This window comes from Cyanistes caeruleus, chromosome 3 (assembly GCF_971803275.1).
Source record: "Cyanistes caeruleus chromosome 3, bCyaCae1.hap1.1, whole genome shotgun sequence".
Taxonomy (NCBI): Eukaryota; Metazoa; Chordata; class Aves; order Passeriformes; family Paridae; genus Cyanistes; species Cyanistes caeruleus.
Window position 1 is genome coordinate 109,282,161 of NC_141703.1, and position 21,920 is coordinate 109,304,080.

The 21,920-nt window shown below is 46.1% G+C and overlaps 2 protein-coding genes across 2 annotated transcripts in view; one reads left to right on the forward strand and one right to left on the reverse strand.

The window, feature by feature from the left end:
• The window catches only part of LOC147654432 (uncharacterized), a 749,593-nt gene that overhangs the window by 105,380 nt on the left and 622,293 nt on the right, over positions 1–21,920 (reverse strand). The gene's annotated exons all lie outside the window — the stretch shown is intronic.
• Positions 12,061–20,059, forward strand: ACP6 (acid phosphatase 6, lysophosphatidic). The gene is made up of 10 exons (XM_086884137.1): positions 12,061–12,264; positions 13,746–13,874; positions 13,968–14,098; positions 14,680–14,756; positions 15,495–15,582; positions 17,002–17,134; positions 17,919–18,019; positions 19,306–19,401; positions 19,605–19,770; positions 19,886–20,059. Exons 1-10 carry the CDS (start codon positions 12,076–12,078, stop codon positions 20,018–20,020), a joined length of 1,245 nt encoding a protein of 414 aa, XP_086740263.1. The 5' UTR covers positions 12,061–12,075; the 3' UTR covers positions 20,021–20,059.

The window sequence follows — 21,920 nt, forward strand, 5'->3', positions numbered from 1 at the left end:
GTTCAGGGGTGGGGTTTTGATGATCTTTGAGACCAGGGGAGTACAAGATCTCTCTCATCCTAGAGACTGAATGTATCAAAGCAGATAATTTCCCTCTACCACCCATTTCTTAATGCCTCCACGGTTCTGTCATCTAGGTATAACAAGTGGGGGATATTTGATGGATGGATGTTTGTACTAGCTGACAGACCATAAACTTGTGATTCTTGGAACCCACTGTCAAGGCTGGCCAGGCTGTCACACCATGAAAGAAGCACATTTACTTCAGGCTGGCCTGTCCTTTCAGACAGATTTAGTATATATTGCTTTGCACCAGATGGATGGGTAGACAATCTTATAGTAGCAACTTGAATCAACATTACATATTAATTTCAGTCCCTGGGTAGGTATTCAATCTTTAAATGGCAGCATTACAAAGACAATGCTCTGAGAAGGAGAAAAGAGGAAATGTGAGAGCTTTTCATTCTGTTCTTACCCCTCTTTTCTCCAATTTTACCTGCTGGGACTGCTCAGGCTCTCAGAACTGTGAATTCTCCAGCAATAGCTGGAACCAACCTTTGACAGAAGTGCCAACCCCAGTAATCTCCTTGGTCAGCACACCTCAAACCATTTCCTCCTCTAGCTGGTGTCTGAAAGAGCCAGAAGTCACTTCTGATCTACAGCCTTGTGCTGATCAGCTGCTGAGCCTGAGATAGGAAGACAGAGAAACATGTTTCAACAAGCCTTTAAAACAGAAATACTTAATCCTATAAAAGGAAAACCTATATTTAAAAATACATAGAATGCCAAAACTAATAAAGTATTGAACTGAGACAAGGTCATGCCTCTGAGTTCTTCTCCACGAACAGCACAGTGGGACAGCTGAGCAGGCTAAGAGAAATCTGAGGGAGAAATTGAGGGAGAGACTTAAAAGTAATGGCTGATTTAGAGGACATGGGTGAAGTAAGTTGTTTCCTCTTTCAGAATATGTGGGCAAGACAATACTCAAGCAAATGCAATGCTGATAGTGTTTCAGAATGTTAGAAGAGAATAGGTAAGAAGATGACAGCCTGTACAATCCCCCTTCAAACACTTTTCCATGAAACATCACTGAGGCCAAGGAATTAGGAAGACCCAAACCCAAAGAACAAAAGCACTGTATGCTCACAGGAATGAGACCATGCTTGACTGGACTGCAAATGGGCAAAGTACAAAGAAGGCAGAAATTCAGAACTCAAAAAGTCAGTGTAGCATAGCAGAGAGCCTGACACACAGCAATGGCAGGTACTCCAGAGCAGCTTCCCTGCTGGCATTGCTGCCTCCTGGGAAGCCTGGGACTAACACAGCACAAGGGAGCTGCTGCTCCCAGGAGAGCTCCCTTGGGAGGCTCACAGCAGCCATGCAGCATGGACAGAAGGCTCTAAGTGCCCCTGAGGGAATCCAGCACCTCCTCCCAGCAGGGGTGACAGGAGGGGATCCTGTACAGGGCTAATGCAGGTTCTGCACATATTTGTGAATAAAGAACATAGCAGCACCAGAGCTATGGATAGACTGAGAATGAGGGTGGAGAGTGGCAGCTCTATAAGATACACTTTGTAGGGGGAAAAAAACTGTGACTTTGAAGTGCAAAATTAATAGCTTTGCTTTTGCCTGAAGTGTTCGTTGCTTATATGGTCTAGATGATTAAATATCTTTCTGGGGAGCTCGGGATTTGTAATACCATACATATATAACTTTGTCTTGAAAATCTGGTGACAGAAAAAGAAAGAGGACCAAATCAGCTTGTAAGACTCACTGTAGCCAAATAATGCAGAAATGCTCCATTTTTCCTCCAGTGAACACTGGTTCACATTTTTAAAAATGAATTTTCTGAGGCCACATTCACATACCACCACTGGTTTCCCACAGACATTTGAGCAATTGAGTTTGACGGGCAACAGAGTTCTCAGAAAGTAAATGTCAGTCGAGGAAACCAAATTTTAAATTCACATGGCCCAACATCCACCCCAGAGGCAGCTCTGTGGAAGCTCTCTGTCCTCCAGCCCTCGGGAAGCACAAACAATATTGTGTAACCAATCTGGTGCTGTGTGGCCAATCACAAAGCAAACAACACACCTCCAGTGGAGACTTTATGCAATAAATACTCACCAAAAGACATTTTAATGCATTTAGGTTAGTAATAGAAAACACCTAAGAGAACTGTGATGTGCCTGGTGGAAATGGTGGTTACAACACCAAGCCTGACAGAGTTCATGAAGAGTCTGGATAATGGTCTCAGGCAGATGGTGTGACTCCTGGTGTGTCCTGTGCAGGGCCACGAGATGCATTTGATGAGCCTGATGGGTCCCTTCCAACCCAACACATTCCATGGTTCTGTGGTTCTGTGAACACACTCCAGAACCAGCACAAAACCCGCTCCCCTGTCCTCTAACATGCCAGGCTTCATAGCCAACCCATTAACACAAACCCATTGGTCTCTGGATGAATAAAAGCAATCATTCCACTTACGTTGGAAAAAAGCATTCCCCCAGAGCAAGTCAGAAAGGAAAATGCAGAAAAGCTGCAATATTTACATATCCCTTCAAAATTATTCCCTGACTGAGGCTTGTAGGTCTACTGCATTAAGCCACTCTCCTCCCTCGAGGTGGCTACATTTTATTAGAAGATTAGGCAGTTTTTCCTCTTTTCATTTCTGTGTTATAAACTCTGTTTGGCTGACACATGACAGGCAAGAAAAACAACCCCACTGCAGCATTTGCAGGAGCCAGACCAAGTCTGCTGCAGACCCCTGCTATTTTTTGAAAGGACATCTCCACCTTCTGGGGCTGGATCACAGCAGGAAGCTGCTCAGGAATTACTCAGAATTGGGATTTGTGACTCACTTTTCGCCTGCAATGAGCTCCTCTTTACGATAAATTTGTTTTAGACAGGAAGGGGTAAAGCAGATGGGGCCAAGATAGGGGTCAAAATTAACTGGTAGGGACCCATGATAGAGTTAAATTTCATGCTCTTATTGGACATGAACATAATCTTAAGAAGGCATGTCAGTGATGGTCAGCCACATGACAATATAAAGAATGCAAAAGATACATCGGAAGATTTTCCTAGAAACTGGATATGGGTGTGTGGCCATGACATTTTTATCAACAGCCCCAGCAGAACCCAACACTCATATTCAGCTGCAAGCAGGGTTTCACTAGAAATCATGTTCACCACCAGCTCCTACCCTTAAAAGGAATCAGATTAGCAGCAAGAGGCAAGCCTGAGGTCAGAAACTTGCTGCTATTTGTTTGGGTTTTGGAGTAAATGCCGTGCCAGTTTTTCAGCCTGGGAACAAAGTTTGAGGTTGAAAAGTGCTTCTGACAGAACCAGTTTGATGTATGCCAGGCTACAGGCAAGACTTTTCAGAAATAAGTGTCCAAAATTAGCCACTGCTAAAAAATCGTGTAGTCCACTGAAACCATTTTTTCTTTCCCACCTTGCTTTTCTTCCACTTCAGCCCAGGCTCAAGGAAGCACTTAGGTACAAATACACACCAGAAATGACCATCATCTTTGCTGCATACTCATAGAAAAATGCACTTTTTTTCCAATTCATATTAATTTTTCACATTAAATTAAATTCATTTTTTTCAACCCTTGCAGGTCATGAGAACTCTCTTCTGACCTGGTTTTTTCCTCTGAAATGAAGTTTTGGGTTACTTTTTCCCTCTGTGGCCTTGTATTTTCTTAGGATATAGTTACACTTTGCTCTCCCTATTTCTAGCTTCACGAGCTTCATCTCTGACATTTCCAGAGAAATGCCAAATTTGAGGACTTTCTGAAAAGTTCATTAAAGTAGTCAGTCCTAAATCAACAATAAAGACATGCATTAAATGAAAGAGAACTCTGAATAATCCTCACTGATTCCTGATGGACATCTCTGACCACTTGAACACATTACAGTGAGGTACCCGGGAGCTCCAAATCATCAAAGGATGATCTTTTCCTGCCTTAGTGCACACCTGGCACTCTCCAAAGCACTCCTTCCACACCCCAAATCACCCCAAATCACACCTGCCATCACACCAGGTGCATTTCTAAGCAAGCAGCAAGGCTGCAGAGCACATCCACCTCACAGCATCACACACCCACGGCATCTCAGACACACAAACACAGACACAGACAGGCCTGGCTGCTCTGTGATTCCATGCAGGGTCATCTCATGTCACCTCCAGCATCCCTGCACCACAGACTGACCTGCAGTGGGAGTCTGCTTCTTGCTCTGTTTCATTTCCCAAGACAAAGGTGAGAGGGATTTTAACCCTGACATGGGAGTTCTTGCCAAAAGGAATGTTTCTGACAGCTGACTGCTTTTCTAACACAAGCACTCTAACAATGAGAAGTATTATTTTAATTAACAATTGGAAAGCACAGTCTAGGGATGAGGTAATTTCTAATTATTGTGATGTGATTTCAAAAGGTCTACACTGGTACCAACAGAACTTACTGACCCCATCAGAAATTATTGGGTAAGGTCCTCTCCCCTACACTAAGCAAACAGCCAGACCAGTCACCCAAACATTAAAATCTACAAATCTGTGAAAAATTCACTGTGGTTGATACACTGCAGCTCATAATGGCTATTTTTTGCCCCCAGTGCTGCTGTTTGTTTCAAACCATTTAGCAATAGTCATTAGCTCCCCACTTCCAATTAGGGTAATTGAGAGTAAGAGAACAGGCAATCTAGTTTTTTACTAAGGGAGACGTGCCCCCATCCCTTCTCTGACTCAGATGTTGACTCTGTTGACTTGCAGTCAGGCTTTACCAGGAATTTTTCCTCAAAAATGCCAAATGCATCATGAAAAATGTTGTGCTGCCTCTTTCTTAAAATCTCATCATCACTGGAAATTTTAAAACATATGTTTCTCCTCCCATATATTCTATTTATTTATGTGGGAAGGATATTAATCTACAATACCAAGACTGTTGTGCTTCTGACCCTATTTTATAGCTGAAACCACAGATCCTGAAGCCCAAGAAAAACTCCTGTGTGTTAACAATCCTTAAAATTAATGCTAAAAAACATAGTCTTACGACAAAAACTATGTCAGCCATACCATTGTCTGGGATACTTCAAATTCTTCCTCTCCAGGAATCTCAGTCACCCGCATTAAATGACTCCCAATTGAGACATGAGAACTGGCAGCAGCATAAATACCCACGGAGCACTGGCTGGTACAGCTGACAGCCAGATGGGATCAGAACAGCAGCAAAAGATAACACTGAGCCTGGACAAGCAGCTCAGGCACCAGCCTGGAAACTTGGAGAGAGTGCCCTCGGGTTCCTGCTCCAAGAAGTTTTATGTCTGACAACAGGCCAGCCATCTTTGGCTTTGCCTGCCTGAAATTCCCACCTGAAAAAATAGAGTGGCCCCTGCCTCCCACTAAGGAGGTGCTGAGAGCCTACAGGAATGCCATGATCTGGGATAGGCAATAGATGTAACAAGGGAACCAGAATTAAAAATCTTTGTGGCTTCAGAAAAACCAGTTACAGGGGAAGACAAATCAGGATAAAAGTTCAAACTCTGTGTCGTCAGCAACACTGCGTGTGTACCCATGCAATATGCACAAAAGCAACCCAACTATTTCCATTCTGTAATAGCAGTGTTTTCATAACCATAAGGGTCTGGAGCTGTCAGAAAAGACCTGAAGGAAATGTTGTATCTGTCATTCAAACAGCTACTAATATAGTGGGAAAAACCAGCTGAGGTCTTGCATATACAAAGCCTTCTGCATGTACTTTTGCACCTCACAGCCTTCCTGGAGAGACAGGGAATAAGTGTTATTCCCATCTGCCAAAAGATAATCTGAATTTGAATGGCCTGCTGAATGCTGCATGAGAAATTACCCTAACTTCGATTTAGCTCAAGTTCCCAGTGTTCCCTCCACGCTCCTCACTGTGCACCAGGACTCAGTTTCAAGTTCATTACCTTGGTGTTTTGAATTAGTGCCTACTGCCTGCATACAAATGTACTGTTTGCAGCCAACATTCCAACAGCTTTCCAAACCTGGGAAAACTCTCAGAAGAGGTGCAGCTCACTCCTAGCACTGTTGCATGAGTCAGGCTCCTGTGTGCTGTTGCCTGCTTTGCTATGGACTCTCAGCAGCACCAAGGCAATCCATTAAATCTCCTCAAACACCATCTCTTAGGGTTGGGCATCAGGAATCGTCAGGATGTGTGTAGGACTACACCAGGTGCAGATTAACAACTGCCACCTGCTTTGCACTGCATGGATGGGAGACACCTCCAAAGTATGGACCAGAAAATTAACAAGGGACAACTGTGTATTTCTTAAAATTACCAACTGCTGCTTTGTACTGGATTTCTCTGCCTGATAGCATTTCTCTTACTGATAGCACATGATAGCAAAACACATGTCCTTTATTTATGAATATAAAAAAAAAAAATCATGGTATGTTTCATCTGTCTTCTAGTTCTTGATATGAGGAGCATTCAGCCTGTGATTCTGCAACTGGTGTCACCCCAGATGTGGAGATTGCCCAACCTCTGCCATAATTCAGCTGGTTTTATGCTTCCTCAGAGCTGGTGATGAGATAACTGCTGTTGGCTCCCTGAAATTTTACACCATCCAGTGCCTGTATCAGCCTGATATGCAAAACAGCTTCTCCATTTGACCACATGAAACACATTAAAGAGACCTGCCACACATTTGCAGTTAGGTGCTGAAAAACAAAGTGACAAGACTCAATGTCTGCTTTGAAAAAGCTCCAGTTTAGGCCAACAAGTCTGATTTCCACAAACCTGCTGGGAAAATGTAGTTTTTTAAAAGTTCCTTGGTTTTATTTTATCTTATTTTATGTTATCTTATTTTATCTTTTCCAGGGTATGAGAGCTGCAGCACCAAGAATAGAAGGATGAGTTATAAACCTTCCAAAGCAGAGATTCAGCATGGAAATTCTGACAACCATCAATGTGTGCAATGCCGCCAGGCACCACTCACAATCCACAGCATCTTTCAGACCTGTCGGGGGTTTTTATAAAGGGCTAAAAATAAATGCAGAAATGCAGCAACATACAGACACACACACATATTACTGTTAAAAAAAACAAACAGGTGGTCCTGCCAGCAGTGTAAACACAGACGACTCTCAAAAACAGCTAACAACACCCAGCTGAGCAGCCCTTCCTACCCATGCAAACAGCACTTTGAGAACTCTCCTTGAGTTCTCCCCAGCCAGAATCATCTGGGATCCAGACTCTCTGTCATGACAAGGCCTGGGTACTCCCAAGCGTCTTGATTTCCTTCACCCAATATATTCACACAATTCCACCCTCTTGACCTCCCGTGGATTATTGCCCTTCTGAAAATAACACACATGGAACAGCTGGTGGGGCCAGAAATGTCTTAAATGTAAATAGCACAAGTCCCTGTTTTCTAGCTCCCCACCACTTGATCTGACCCCTATCGTCATGTAATGAAGAGGAGAATTTACTGAAGGGGGAAAAGGATCAGGGCACTATGGACAGCCCAGGAGGATTCAAACAGCAAACAGTGAGTGGCTCCATGTTGAAATCCATCAAGTCCACTACCTGCAGGGAAACTGAAGAAGAAAATGTGAAGCAGTCCTGGAGTCTCAAAATTTATCATAAACCTGCAGAAAAACAAAATAAAGAAAAAAAAATAGAAAAAGGAAAAATGAAATAATATAACATAACCTAGATTTTGGTTGTCTCCTCTGCCCACCACAAGAAGAAGACTGATGTCACAAGCTGAATCACACACATAAATCCTGCATGGTCACTTCTCTCTGAGTATGAAAGCATAACAAAACAACTTTGCTAGAAGTCCACTGTAAGGATAAACATCATCTCTTTGCAGCCCTCCCCTCCTGGCTGTTTTGAAAAAAAGCAAATGTAATTTACACTTGCACCATCTCCTTTTTAATTTCATATCATCCCAAAACATTTGGTTTAATAGAAATACCCTTGGTTTAATATATATCCACGAAAAGTAAATGAGGTGATAAAGCTTAAAAGTGCCAAACACTTAAGTGCTGCCACAAGGGAGTACATCTGCCACGGCATCGGAGCTCCGAGTCCCAGGATGCAGCATCTCGGGCACGGTGACAGCCTGGCAGCTCTCCCACCACACCTGGACTGCACAGACACAGAGTCCACCTGACATGGCTGGGAACAGCTTATCCAGCTTGCTTCTGGAGGCTCCTACTTCCCTCAGCCTTCCTGTGCAAGGGAAAAACACTCTTTCAAAGCTGAAGAGAAAACCAGCCTGCTGTTCTCCCAGAGCGGTGCATAATTGAGTCGGCATGATGCCGCAGCAGACCAAATGCAGCAGATGGCTGCAGGCATCATCCAGTTTAGGATGACAAAGTTGGAACAAAAGAAAAACAGAAGGCAGGGAATGCATCTTCTGCGCTGGGTTACTGGGCAGGGGCTGAACCTCGGCGCAGTCGGTCCGTCAGCAGCACACGGCCGGCTTCCAGCTCTCCCACTGCCACACCGACAATGACCAAATGCCCAAGCCTGGAAATGACAAAGGAAAGCGAGGAAAAGCCACATCTTCCCAAGTAAAAGGAGCAGAAAACTACCAACTGTCTGGTGACCTGTTTCTAAAATACATAGAAGAAAATTTCCAAAAATCTCCTCACTATGCCAATCCTAAATACCCTGACTTCCAGGACTCTCCCACACAACCAGCAGGAACTCAGAAATTAAATTATGACCTCTAAGTATCGACACACATCATTTCACTGCTGGAAGGTAAAGCACTGATGTGAAAGCATGCAGAAAATGAGACAAGTTGCATCAGATTTGCACAGTGTACCATGAATGGTGTCTTACAGGGAGGGCTTGGTTTGTGGTGGCATTTAGGGATTTATTTTTGCCAATTCCACCCCAAAGGATCACAGACTTTAGGAGTGGAAACATTCCTTCCATTTCCCCAGGCGCCTTGCTCACAAAGCAGCTGGCTACAACGTTCACCACAACAGACAGACTGGAGGAGACAAGAGTGATACAGCTCCACAGGAAGCAGCACAGCACACTCAAATAATTTATAAATAAAGTCCAGCCCTTTGTGAAGGCAATACAGTTTCCATGCCCAGACTGGTTTAAAACAGCCACTGTGGTCAGCAGCCCTTGCAGGACAAAGAGACATCACCATTAGCTCCAGAGATGAGAATGGAGAAAGCTCTTTTGGCCGCAGGATGCAGCAGCCTGTGATTCCAAACATGAATCCTGCACAAACTCCTGCTCATGTTGCACTTGAGATTTCAGTACCTGTGATCATTTCAAGGGACCAGAGCAAAAGCATCTTCATTGCACTCAGGAAGCCAGCCATGGGAACATTTTGGGGTAGGAGAAGTTTTTGGAAGGGCAGGAAAACACTTTGTGATAGAGCAGAGCAGCCCATACTGCACCCAGAGGTGGAGATGCCCCCAAACAAGGCTGGCACACAGAGGTATCACGCTTGGCAGGAGCTGCTTGTGGCCCACTTTGAACAGTCCCACCAGGCTGGTTAAGCCACCCTTCTCCAGCAGCCAGGCTCCCAGCCCAGCTGCAGCCTGTGCAGTGAAGAGCTGTGGGAGAACATTTCCAGTTCACTCTCCTCACAAAACGCACTTGGGAAAGGAACCAAAGAAGTCATATCTCTTTTCTGACTCCTACCAGTCAGGGGAAATAAACCCAGCTCCCAAAGGGGCATCCAAATGCTATTTGTGCCTCTATCATACGAACATTTTATGTAAATCTCTGATTTACACCACAAAGAGATAAAGATCTTTCATAGCATGACGGAATGATAGAACGGTTTGGGTTGGAAGGAGACCTTGAAGATCATCCAGTTCCAAACCTCCCCCCTCCCCATGAGCAGAGATACCTTCAACTAGACCAGGTTGCTCAGAGCCCCATCCAACTTGGCCATCCTCTACCTTTGTTCAGGGACAGGGTGTTCACTTAGTCCAAAAAACAATAAAACACACAAACTCATTAGGTTAAATTGTTTCTTTAGTGGGTATTTTTTAAGTATTATTTAATTTTAATCCACCTATGGAACAAAAATATCTTATCATGCTAGTTGGCCTCACACCTTATCAAATTATCAGCCACACAACAACTGCGTGACTTGGTCAAACTACAAAACTTACTATGACTCACTTTCCTCATCAAAAAAAGGAGGATGTAAATGCAAACTTATAAAACCAGAGTGTTCTGAGGTATGATACATTTTTGTAGCCCTGTAAAAGGCAAATTATAGCAATGGTAATATGTCGCAAAGATAGCAATCATTACAATTTGGTTAAATTCCAACCAGGAGGAAATCTGTGCTCTGCTTTCAGAGTGGAAAGTTTCCTGAAACTTGTTTGCTCATTAGAGCTCATTACTTTCTTTCAGTGAAAAAAAATTTCACCCCTGCTGGCCATTGGATTAGCCTTCTGCTCCTCGTCTGGTCACAAAAAGCAACAGAAGGGTAAAAATAACAGGTCCTTTGAAAATGTTTCTGTAAAGATGGTGCATCTTAGAATAAATTTCTACACAGTTGGACAAAGAAAAAAAAAAAACAGGGCAACACCATTTGCTAAAAAATTGACAGCCGCCTGCTATTTTGGAGATCTCTCCTCTAATTGCACGCACCTGCTGTGGTGTGGTGTACTCTAAAATATATCTCACCAGTAATGCTGCTTGGCAGCAGCCAGGGCCACCCAGGAGAGACCCTGCAGTCCCAGTCTTCACAACTTCACAGGAACTGGGGTTTTCTTCCACGGTAACATTTGAATGGAAATATGAATAAATTCACTGTGAGCCTCTCTCCCTGCTCACTTCTATCACATCACCTCTATCTCTCTTCTGCCTTCTCTCCCTCTTAACTACATTTTCCTGCTCCCTCTCCCCTCAGCATTCTTGACCCCTCACTCTCCTGCAACACAAGATTTAGGCTTGATTCCTTCATTTGGTGTTTTTTGGCTTCTGAAGCATTTTTTTTTTCCCCGTCTCTCTCTGCTCTTGTTGTGCCTCTGTGTTTCACATACTCTTAACCTCAGAAAACTGAGGTAACCCTTTCAGAGCTGCAGGGCTTTGAGAGACACGAGGAATTGACCAAAATACCCCCTCTGCACGTCCTGGTGTCTGTGCCAACCTCGCACCACTTGCAGCTGCTCCTCCTCTGGCCTTTGTGCAGGTCACCATCCTCTCCCTCCTTCACCCTTGCCCTGCTCCTTGAACTCCTCTGGGGACTATGACTCCAACACCTACCAGGCAGCTCATTCCAATATCTAATCACCTTTTCTGTGAAGAAATCCCTCGGAGTGTCCAGCCTGACCCTCCCCTGGCACAGCTTGAGGCCCTGTCCTCTCATCCCGTCGCTCGTTCCCTGGGAGCAGAGGCCAAGCCCCAGCTGGCTACACCCTCCTTTCAGGGAGTTGCAGAGAGCAGTAAGGTGCCCCCTGAGCCTCCTTCTCCAGACTAAACACCCCCCCATCCCTCAGTGGCTTCTCATAATCCCTGTGCTCCAGACCCTTCCCTGGACTCGCTCCAGCGCCTCAATGGCTTTTCCAAGTGAGGGGCCCAGAACCGAACACAGCACTCGAGGTGCGGCCTCACCAGTGCCGAGAACCGAGGGACAATCCCTGCCCTGCTCCTCTGGCCACGCTATTGCTGCTCCAGGCCAGGATGCCATTGGCCTCCTTGGCCTCCCGGGCACACCTGGCTCAGCGCAGTCGCTGTGACCAGCACCCCCACGTCCTTTTCCAGGTCCTTCCAGCCACTCTTCCCCAAGCCTGGAACGCTACACGGGGTTATTGTGCACACTCGCGCCCGGCGAGTCCCACAGGGACGATAACTAAAGGAAGACGGCGAGCAGAGGCACACGAGCGCCGGCGGGCTCGGCTGAGGGCCGTGCCCGGACCGGGGCGGGGGCGCCGCCGGTCCCGCCCAGCGCCGTATGGTTCCCCTGCGCGGCGCCCGCCGGGAGCCGCAGTCCGCGCCTGGTCCCCGTCCCTGCCCGGTTCCAGGCGGGGCTCCGGCAGGGAACTGCGCTTCCCATTGCTCCCCGCGGTGCGGCCGGGCCGGCGGGGCCGCCATGGGCTGGGGGGTTCGGCTGTGGGTGCTGGGCGGCCTGGCCGCCTGGACGCAGCGGCGGCGGGCGGCGGCGGCCGGGTGGGACGGCGGCGAGGGCGGGCGGCGCCAGGATCTGGAGCTGAGGCTGGTGCAGGTCGTGTTCCGGCACGGAGCTCGTACCCCGCTGCGGCCGATCCCGGGGGCAGCCCCGGTGAGCTCGGGGGAGACGGGACGGGACGGGACGGGGGTGGTGCGGGAGGTGCCCCGAGCCCGAGCCGGCGGCGTGCCCGCTGCTGAGCTCCTGCCTTGCTCCCGGCAGCCTGGTGGGTTGGCGTTTATTCCCCTTCCCGAGGCGATACCGAGAGTAATTTCCGAGGTGAAAGCGTGGGAATCTGGGAGCTTGCACCCCATGCCGCACTACAGGTTTGGGTGAGAGTGGCTGGAAAGCTGCCCAGTGGAAAAAGGCCTGGGGGTGCAGCTTGACAGCGACTGAACGTGAGGCAGAGTGTGCCCGCGTGGACGAGGAGGCCAGTGGCATCCTGGCCTGGAGCAGGGCAGGGATCATCCCTGTCCAGTTCTGGGACCCTCAGTTCAGGAAGAACATGGAGCGAGTCCAGAGAAAGGCCACGGACCTGGGGAAGGGTCTGGAGTACAAGTGCTAGGAGAAGCCACCGAGGGAGCTGGGGGTGTTTTGTCTGGAAAAGAGGAAGCTCAGGGGTGACCTTATCACTGTGCAACTTCTTGAAAGGGAGTTGTAGCCAGGTATGGGTCAGGCTTTTCTCTCAGCTGCAGGATGAGAGGAGACAGTCTTTAATCTGTGCCACAGGAGGTTCAGGTTGGACAATAGGAGGAATCTCTTCACAAAGAGGGGTGAATAGACAGTGGAATGGGCTGCTCTGGGCAGTGTTGGGAGTCACAGTCCCTGGAGGTGTTTAAGGAAAGATTGGATGTCTTTGTGGCCTGGTTGACACAGTGGTGTTCAGTCACAGCTTGGACTTGATCTCAGAGGTCTTTTCCAACCTAATCAATTCTGTGATTCTTTAAAGTGGAGTGATGATAGTGCATTAGTGAGACAGATGACAGCAGAGGGAACAATTGCTGCAACTACAGGGAGCCCTCAGGGGCAGGATGTAGGGATGGGCATCCCTGACAGCAGAGGGAACAATTGCTGCAACTACAGGGAGCCCTCAGGGGCAGGATGTAGGGATGGGCATCCCGGGACTGCTGTGCCCATGAACTTTACTCCAAGGCCAAGTTCTGCACCTCACAACAGGTGCTCAGCAAAGGTGTGGCTCCTGCCTTGGTGTTACCACAAGTGATCCAACTCCCCCAGCTGCCAGCGAGGTGGCCTGGGGATCCAGCAGGGATTAGCTCAGGTAGTTTCCTACAGCAGCTTTCTGATGTGTAACAAACAGTAGCAATTGTGATTTTCTACAGATGCTTTTCCTGCAAGGGGAGGAAAGTAAGTACTGCATTTCCTGCACATCAGATCTGCAAATCCAGAGAGCAGCACTGCTTTTATTTCTTTCTGAGCTGTGTAAAGAGCACCCTTTGTCTCCGTGTTGTATTGTTGGCAAGGCAGCACACTGTAATACTCCAGCATTAGTTTAATGCTCTTAAAAGTCCTTGGTTTAATGCCCTTGAAAGTTTTCCACTGAAACACTGTTTGTTTGTTTGTTTGTTTTGAAACAGGTGGAATGGCATCCCACTCTTTTAGATGTACCTGCTAAGACTAAGTTTGATTACGTGGTCACAGACCTAAATGGAGGACCTCAACCCCCCTCACCCTTGGATGCGGAATACAAAAAGACTGTATTTAAGGTGAGGTTGTATTTCCTGGTGGGTTCCTCTTTCATCTGAAGACTTTTTTATTTCCATGATCCACTGGAGACCCCTCCTTTTCTTTGCTCTTAGGGTGGTGTAGTCGCAGGACAGCTGACAAAAGTGGGGATGCAGCAGACATTCGCCCTGGGGGAGAGGCTGAGGAGAAGCTATGTGGAAGAAGTCAAGTTTCTTTCACCAACATTTAAACCTGCTGAGGTCTTGTGAGTCTCCCAGTTTCCTCCTGGACTTTCCCTTTCTTCCTGTTTCTTAACAAGTAGCCTTGTGCTAGGGAAACTCTGGCTAGCATAGCCTTCTCCACCCCACAGCAAACTGCCTGACCTCTGGGCCTTCATCTTTGCTCAGCAGTCCTGAGAGTGATGCCAGGGACAGATTCATCTCACCTAGGCTGAGCCATTGGCAGTGCTGTTACTCACTTTCGTGGTGAGCAAAGAGAAACAGGCGTTTCTGGAGCACACTTTAACTCACTGTGAACAGCTGAAATTCAGTAAGATGAAGCAACCCCTGCTGCTCACATCAGTAATGCTGAGAGCATCTGGCTTAGGATGAGATAAAAAAATCACACCAGTTTGTTATCTCCACTATCTCTGACGTGCAGTTAAAGGGCAGTTCAGATTATAGGTGTCTGCCTAAGATATCTGTAGTGACAAAAGATGAGTCCCACCACAGATTTCTAAAGCCATGATGGAAACAGAATTCTCAGGTCCAGCAAGACCTCCCCAGCTGCAGCCACGTTAACATGAAGGAGAAAGTTCTCCCTCACAAACTGCTTTCTCTCTTTCAGCATCCGTTCCACTAATATTTTCCGGAATCTGGAGTCCACACGGTGCCTGCTAGCTGGGCTGTACCAACAGCAGAAAGGTTGGGGAGACTTCTGAATAGTGCTTTTCCTTGCTTAGTCTTCCCTAGATGCACATGCCTTCTGCACCCTAACTCTCTCTGGCTCCTAGTAGTTACTTTTTCCTTGGCTCTTTGCACTTGGCTCCCTTCCCCAGTTCTCCTGGTCCTGTAGATTCTTTACCAGCTTGTCACTTGTTCCATCTTTTTTGCATCTTTCTGCTGCTCTTTCAGACCTGCTAAGGAGGTTAGTGTTAGCCCTCTTGAAAATCAAGATGGCAAAAAGTTCACACATCTGCAAAAGGTTTCTCAGGGAAACACAAATATCTTGGATACAAGTTCAGTACCTGGAGTAACTTTCACCTGTATCCTGCAGTTGGCAACTCGTTTTATGTTCTAAAAATATGCTCTGCATTTTAAATATCTCACATTTTCTCCTTCCATATTCAGTTCCACAAACAAGTAGAAGTGACTTGCCAGAGCTCCTTACACTTCATGATACAGACACTAATTTTTGGCACTAAGAAAAATGAACACACAAGTGGGAACACCTTTACAAGGTGCACAGCAGGCATCCCTGTGGAAATAAATGCACAGAAACAAGTACAGTGGCTCGTGTTGCAGGTGACAGCTCAGGGGAAATTGCTAGTTGATAACACTGGACTCGAGCAGAAAGACTGGCAGTGATTATAAAGCAGTCTAAAGAAATTAAAGAAACACAGATGCACTACTGATCACAGAAACTTCCTTCTTGTTCCACAGGACCTGCTGTCATTGTCACTGATGAAGCAAGCTCTGAAATGCTCCACCCCAATTACCAAAACTGCCCGCGCCTGAAATACCTGACCAGGTAATTGCCAGCAATATCTCCCTGTATGATCTCAGTGCCCTTCTGTCTCAGCAGTAGTAATTTACAACAGCACAATTTCTTCCCATTTCCCAATTTCTTTCCTTACCACTTAACTGTTCTTTGGGAATGGTCAGCTAGTTGTATAAAATACTTGATAAGTGGAATTACACACCAGGCAGTGGCAGCAGAAGAAAATAGAGACTTTTCCTTGAAAGACCTGTTTAATTTAGTCTGTGTCTAGCAAACACTCATTACTAGCTAATGTACAGCCAGTCTGTGGCATTGCTGCAGGGCAGAATTAATGTCATCTACATCCTTTAACAAGCCTTTCAAGTGTGAACATATTGGGCCTCCTTTTTATATTCAGCTTCTGGTTTGGGGGTTGTTTCAACATTCTCATCACATTCATACCTTGAAGAAACTGAAATATACTCAGCCATGACACATTTAATGAAGATTAATAAAGTGAAATAAGGAAGATGCTACAGACAACACTCATGTTTGCAGAGTCAAGTACTCTGCAATGCTTGTGCAAGGTGTGGGCACAGGGTGGAAAATGATAAAGAGAGGCAGATATATTACAGGTTGGCTAGACTGTGCGTTAGCATATTTTTGTCCAAAATTCAAGAGCTGTCAGACTTTGCTTGCAAGAGCTCATGTGCAATATTTGACTCTGCAGGCAAAGGATTGGTCTAGACAGTGGTAATGTGACAGCCCCTAGAAGCAGCAGCCTCCTGTTCAAAAAGATGAGTAAACTGCAGGGTCTGCTGCTCCCTGCCCTCCCCTCTGCCCACCAACTGCACCTTTTGTGACCATATCAAGGTAGACTCTTTGAGCTGCACTGAGCACTGCCTCAGCTTGCAGGCTCCCTAGGGGAGTACATGGCCAGCATGGATATTCTCAGCTGAACTTTTTAAAATAAAATTTAAAGCAGCATAAAGATGCAAATGGCTTCTAACAAAGCAAAAGGTAGATTTAAACTACAAGCAAGTATCTAGGTGTTTCCCATTTCCCACACCATACAGCAATCAGTTCAAAGCTTCTGCCCTTTCTTCTTTCATGAGGCAGTTAAAGGCTACTCCCTGAAGACACAGACCTGTGCTATTCCAGTATGACCAGATCTGTTAGCTGATGCACAGCCCTTGCTTATGGGAAGCACTTCTGGGATGTTCACATCTCATCTTAATTTTTTGTACTGCCTTTGCGAGAGCAGAGCCAGCTCTGATCCTTGAAATCTCGATACAGCATCGGTCCTTCCTGCAGCTCAGACTCCCAACATCAGGAACCCCTTCAGTATGCTACAGTGCTTCTCCTCTACCCCTCACTGATGTGGGACAAGTCCACTGGGCTGGGTGATGAGAAAAACAAAAGATAGAAAGTCTGGTATGTGAATTATTTTTTTTCTTAATTCCTTTGCAGGAATAGGTCAGAGAATGCTAGGCAGCAGCCAGGTATCTCTGATGACTTGAAAAAAATTAAGAAGAGGATGGGTATTGATGGTGATGAGTCTTTGGATTTTTTTGTCCTCCTCGATAACATTTTTGCTGAACAGGTAAGCTGAGCTGTTCTGTTGCACTGTCACAGAAAGAAACATCCCCTTTCCTTGCACGTGGAGGAAATCACAGTGCCAAAACCCACAGATATTAATGTGCACTCCAGTACCTTTCTATGCAACCCAGAATGCTTAGAGAAATAGCATGGCCTTTTGAAAAAGCAAGATGTGGAGTCAGCCTTGCTGTAGAATGGATGAAGACTTGTCACCAATGTTTTTGTCCTTACCTTGAAACCCAGTATTTCTTTCAAGTGTAGAGCTAAGAGAAGCATTGGGCCTTGCTTACCCATTACAAAATGCTTTCCCTTTTTTGGCACTCAGCACCCAATAGTCATCTTAATCCCAGTTCCAGCACACTAGCTGTGAGCCAGACTGCTTCTGCTACTGAAAGGAAGCTGGGCACATTTCTACCCCTCCTTAGTACCTCTTTTTTGCTGGAGCTAATTATAACTGGTCTGTAAGCTGAATGGCCCAACGTATTACACTCCCCATAGAATTGGATCCTGAAGAACAAGCATTCATCCTTTTGGTACACAAAGCAAGTCTGTGTGTTTAAAACCATCCTAAAAATCCTCACATTAATATCATAGTCCTTCTGGTACACAGAGCAAGACTATTTGTTTAAAACCATCCTAGATATCCTCACATGAGTATCGTAGTACAATACTGTAGTACCAATGGTGTGACATGAGCAGCTGTTTTCTGTGGGCAGTCATCCACGTGTCTTCAGGCTGGGTTCAGAAAGGATCAAACCCTACCACACTGCTGCATCTCCTCCTTCCAGGTGCACAATTTGCCAAGCTGCCCTGTGCTCAAGAGCTTCCAGCAGACAGTGGAGCGCCGAGCTGTTGACTCCATGCTTTTCCTTCTGGAAGACAGTTCCAGGTGATTGCCTGTGTCCATGCCTCAGCCCTCAGGGGCTGTCTTACCCGGGGTGGATGTGCTAAACCAGCTTACTTCAGCAGACAGAAATGCTTTCCCATCTGCTGCATTTCCCCATCAGAGCTCACTCTTAAGGTTTGTGCCTCAGCCGTCTCACTGTAAAATTCAGTGCCTTGAGTCAGTACCGTGAGCTGGGAAAAAGGAGTGCACACTGAAGAGCACAGGATGTGGGTTTGCATCCTGTTTTGTTGATCCTCACAGAGAGAGGGTGGTCTCCCAGGAGCAGCAGTAGGCCACTGAGGTAGGCAGTGAAGGCCTCAGTTGCCACAGGGGTTTAAGTGAACCAGTGGCAAAAACAAAAGAAGAAAAGAGGAGATGCTTTGAGCCCATGCCCTGAGGCTGCCCTTGCAGTTGCACAAGTACAGTCCAAATTCCAGCCTGGGAAGCTTATCCCAGGGATGGCACCTGCACAGCTCGGCTGAGAAGTGCTGGCACTAGCGGAAAAAGTGATGCCAGGTCCTGCACACATGTAACTACTTGCAAAGAGAATCTGCTGCTACGTGCAGCTAATTGCCTCCTCCACAGTTGTTTGTAAAGGCTGGCTGAGTTGCTAGCCTAGCAGTCATTTTCCTTTTAGATTCATTTGCAGCTGCCACATTCATCAGCTCTTCTCAGGTGGTAGTACAGGACTGTCTTTTCTTTGCCATGTATTAGAGAGCTCACGTAGTGAAAGACTGGTTCCCACAACACCCAGGAGAGTTAGTCACACTCATCTTCCATTCCACTGATGTATTCATTAGGTAGAGGGAGTTTCTTCCCACCAGACATTGTATAAAGATCATCTCTTTATTCAATAAGAGGATAAAAACTACTTTTTGAATATAGCAACCACTTTCTTGAATCCTGCCCTCCTCACCAAAGACCCCCAGCCACCTTCAGCTGCTGTTCTGCAGCAGTCATCTTCCCTAGCTGAAACCCATGCACTCAAAAACTGTTTCAGGGAAACAAAACAGCCTCGAGAACAATCAGAGTTTCTAGATTGCCATTTACATGGCCACACCTCATGAGATTGCTTGTTAACACCTCTGCCCTCCTGTTCTGCAGTCACATTAGAGTCGTGACTGCACAACAGCTGAACTAAAAACTGGCCATGTTAATTGCATTTAATAGTTCTTAACTACACTCAGTTCAGGTTATCAAATCATAAGAGAAAAGCAGATTCTCAAGTTTTCATGTGTAATTGTGTGAAAGTTTTAAAACTAATAAATTTATTTCTGCTTCTTTTCCAGAGAAATCCTTCAGATGAATATTGGCCTCCTGTTCAATACCTTACAGAAGAACATCAAAGCAGCAGTAAATCCCTCAAATCCAGCTGAAAAGGACAGGTATGGCAGAGAACTCCTCCTCTAACTGTTATAAATTCTAAATTGATGTCAGTGTGAAAAACTGGTTCAGAAAGACATTGAATGTGTGGGATAAAAAGAAGTGCTCACCTGCTGGAAAAAGCATGAGTGCTACTGCCTATCCATGGAGGAACACAGCTGATATTCCAGGTCTGTTTTTTCTTTTCCCTTTTTTTTTTTTCCAGAAAGCTCTTCCTCTATGCTTCTCATGACTCCACTCTTATTCCTCTCCTGCTGGCACTGGGCACCTTTGATAACAAGTGGCCACCTTATGCTTCTGATGTGATCCTGGAACTTTATCAGCACCGGCACTCCAAGGAGTGGTTTGTGCGTGTGTCTTACCGTGGAGAGGTGAGATCCCTTGGGAAGTCCCTCCTACAAATCTCGGGCTTGTGGTTTCACCATGCAGCAGAAAAAGGGCTTTGGCAGTGCACAATATCTGTGATTCTGTCTCTTTGCCTTGCAGGAGCAAATGGTAAAAGGCTGTAAAGCAGGTCTCTGCCCACTTGAAGAATTTCTGGAAGTCCTTTCACAGTACTCGCTCACACCAAAGGAGTACAGTAACCTCTGCTCCAAAACGGACAGTAAACTAACTCACTGACTTAAGCTGTCTTAAATTAAAATTAGTTTATTGTCACAATCTTTGACTATTTTTCTTTATGTCCTTGCCAGCCTTCTCTATTCCAAAGGTATTTTAGATGAGGGGACATTTTCCTACCAGACACAGGGTGGCACAGTGTCACTTTACACTGTTAGCAGCAAGCTGAAAGAAGCCACGTGACAGAATGGCTCAAGTTTACTCCTGAGGTGACCACACACAAAAGCAGGGAGAGGCTCAGAACGGCAAGGGAGAGAACAGACCATTTTACATTGCCCATCTGCATGAGGAGTACGAGACAAAACATACCTTTTCCTCACATGCTGGGACTGTGGGATGAAGCCCAGCTTGCTTTGTGCTACCAGACTTGAAAGCTTTAACATTGATTTTATGTTTGGTAAACTGCAGAAGCCATTGTGTCTTTCCCTTTCTTTTGGCATGTTGGAGGGTTGCTCTCTGCAGACAGATGAGCCTCCCTAATTGCATAGCATTTAGCTACCCCATCTTCTTGAGGGCATTTTCATGCACAGAAAACATCTCCAAAGGGACAGAAAGCCTCCAAACCTCTCCCAGCACTCCTCTAATTATGGAAATTCTGTCATGAACATGCAGAACAACCACAGTGGGCCACGTACAAGCGCACACAATCTTGGTGAACTCTGCTTAATGTGCTTTAAACAAAGAAGTCTGGGGAGCTGCTATCAACTTCAGCTTTGGGTAGCAGTGATCTATTTTACACTTGCTGAAAGAGGAATACAGCACTAGCCAACAGCAGCACTTCCGGCTGACATGACAGCTTTTCCTGTAAGTACAAGAAATTACAATGTTGTCAAAGTCATAGAATTGTAGAATGGTTTGGGTTGGAAGGGACCTTAAAGATTATATAGTTCCAACCCCCTGTCATGGGCAGGGATGCCATCCACTTGAGCAGCTCAAAGCTCCATCCTACCTGGCCTTGAACATTTTCAGACAGGCATGGGGCATCCACAGCTTCTCTGAGCAATCTTGTGCCAGTGTCTCACCACTCTCACAGTAAAGAATTGAACCTAAACCTTTTTAGTTTAAAACTGTTCTCCTTTGTCCTATCACTGTCTACCCATGTAAAAAGTTACTCTCTCTCTTATAAGCCCCCCATTAGGCACTGGAAGGCTGCTCTAAAGTCTTTCTGCAGCCTTCTCTTTTCCAGGCTTAGCAACCCCAACTCTATCAGCCTGTTTTCATAGCAGAAGCTTTGTGGCCTCCTCTGAACTGATTTTTTACAGGTCCACATCTTTCTTGTGCTGGGTGCCCAGGAGCTGGATGCAGCACTGCAGTGGGGTCTCACCAGAGCAGAGCAGAGGGGCAGAATCCCCTCCCTTGACCTGCTGCCCAGAGGGCTTTGGATGCAGCCCAGAACATGGTTGGCTTTTTTGGGCTGCGAGCACACAGTGCTGGCTCATGTCCAGCTTTTCATCCACCACAACTCCACAGGGCTGCTCTCAGTGAGTTCTCCCAGGCTGCTCTCATGTCTGGGATTCCCCTGACCCTGCAGCACCATGTACCAGGACTTGCTGAAGCTCGCTACATTCTCACTTCTCAAGTTTGACCAGGTCCTTCTCTTGTGTCAACGGTACCACCTGACTTTGTGTCCTCTGCAAACTTGGTGAGGGTGCACTCGATCTCACTATTTCATTGAAAAAGACATCTACTTTTCAGTAAGTAAATAAAACATGGTTAATAAATCCCTACTTTCTTTGGGATAGGCAGAGGTTAAAATAGGGGGACCATTTTTTAAAATGGCACTGTAGTTCAGATTCTGTGTTACCTCTTCTCGCTTAGTGAAAAAATCACTTAATGTAAGTCATTGACAGATATGTGATGGAGGCACTACAGCACCTTCTCCCTGAGAAGAATGGGCTGGGTT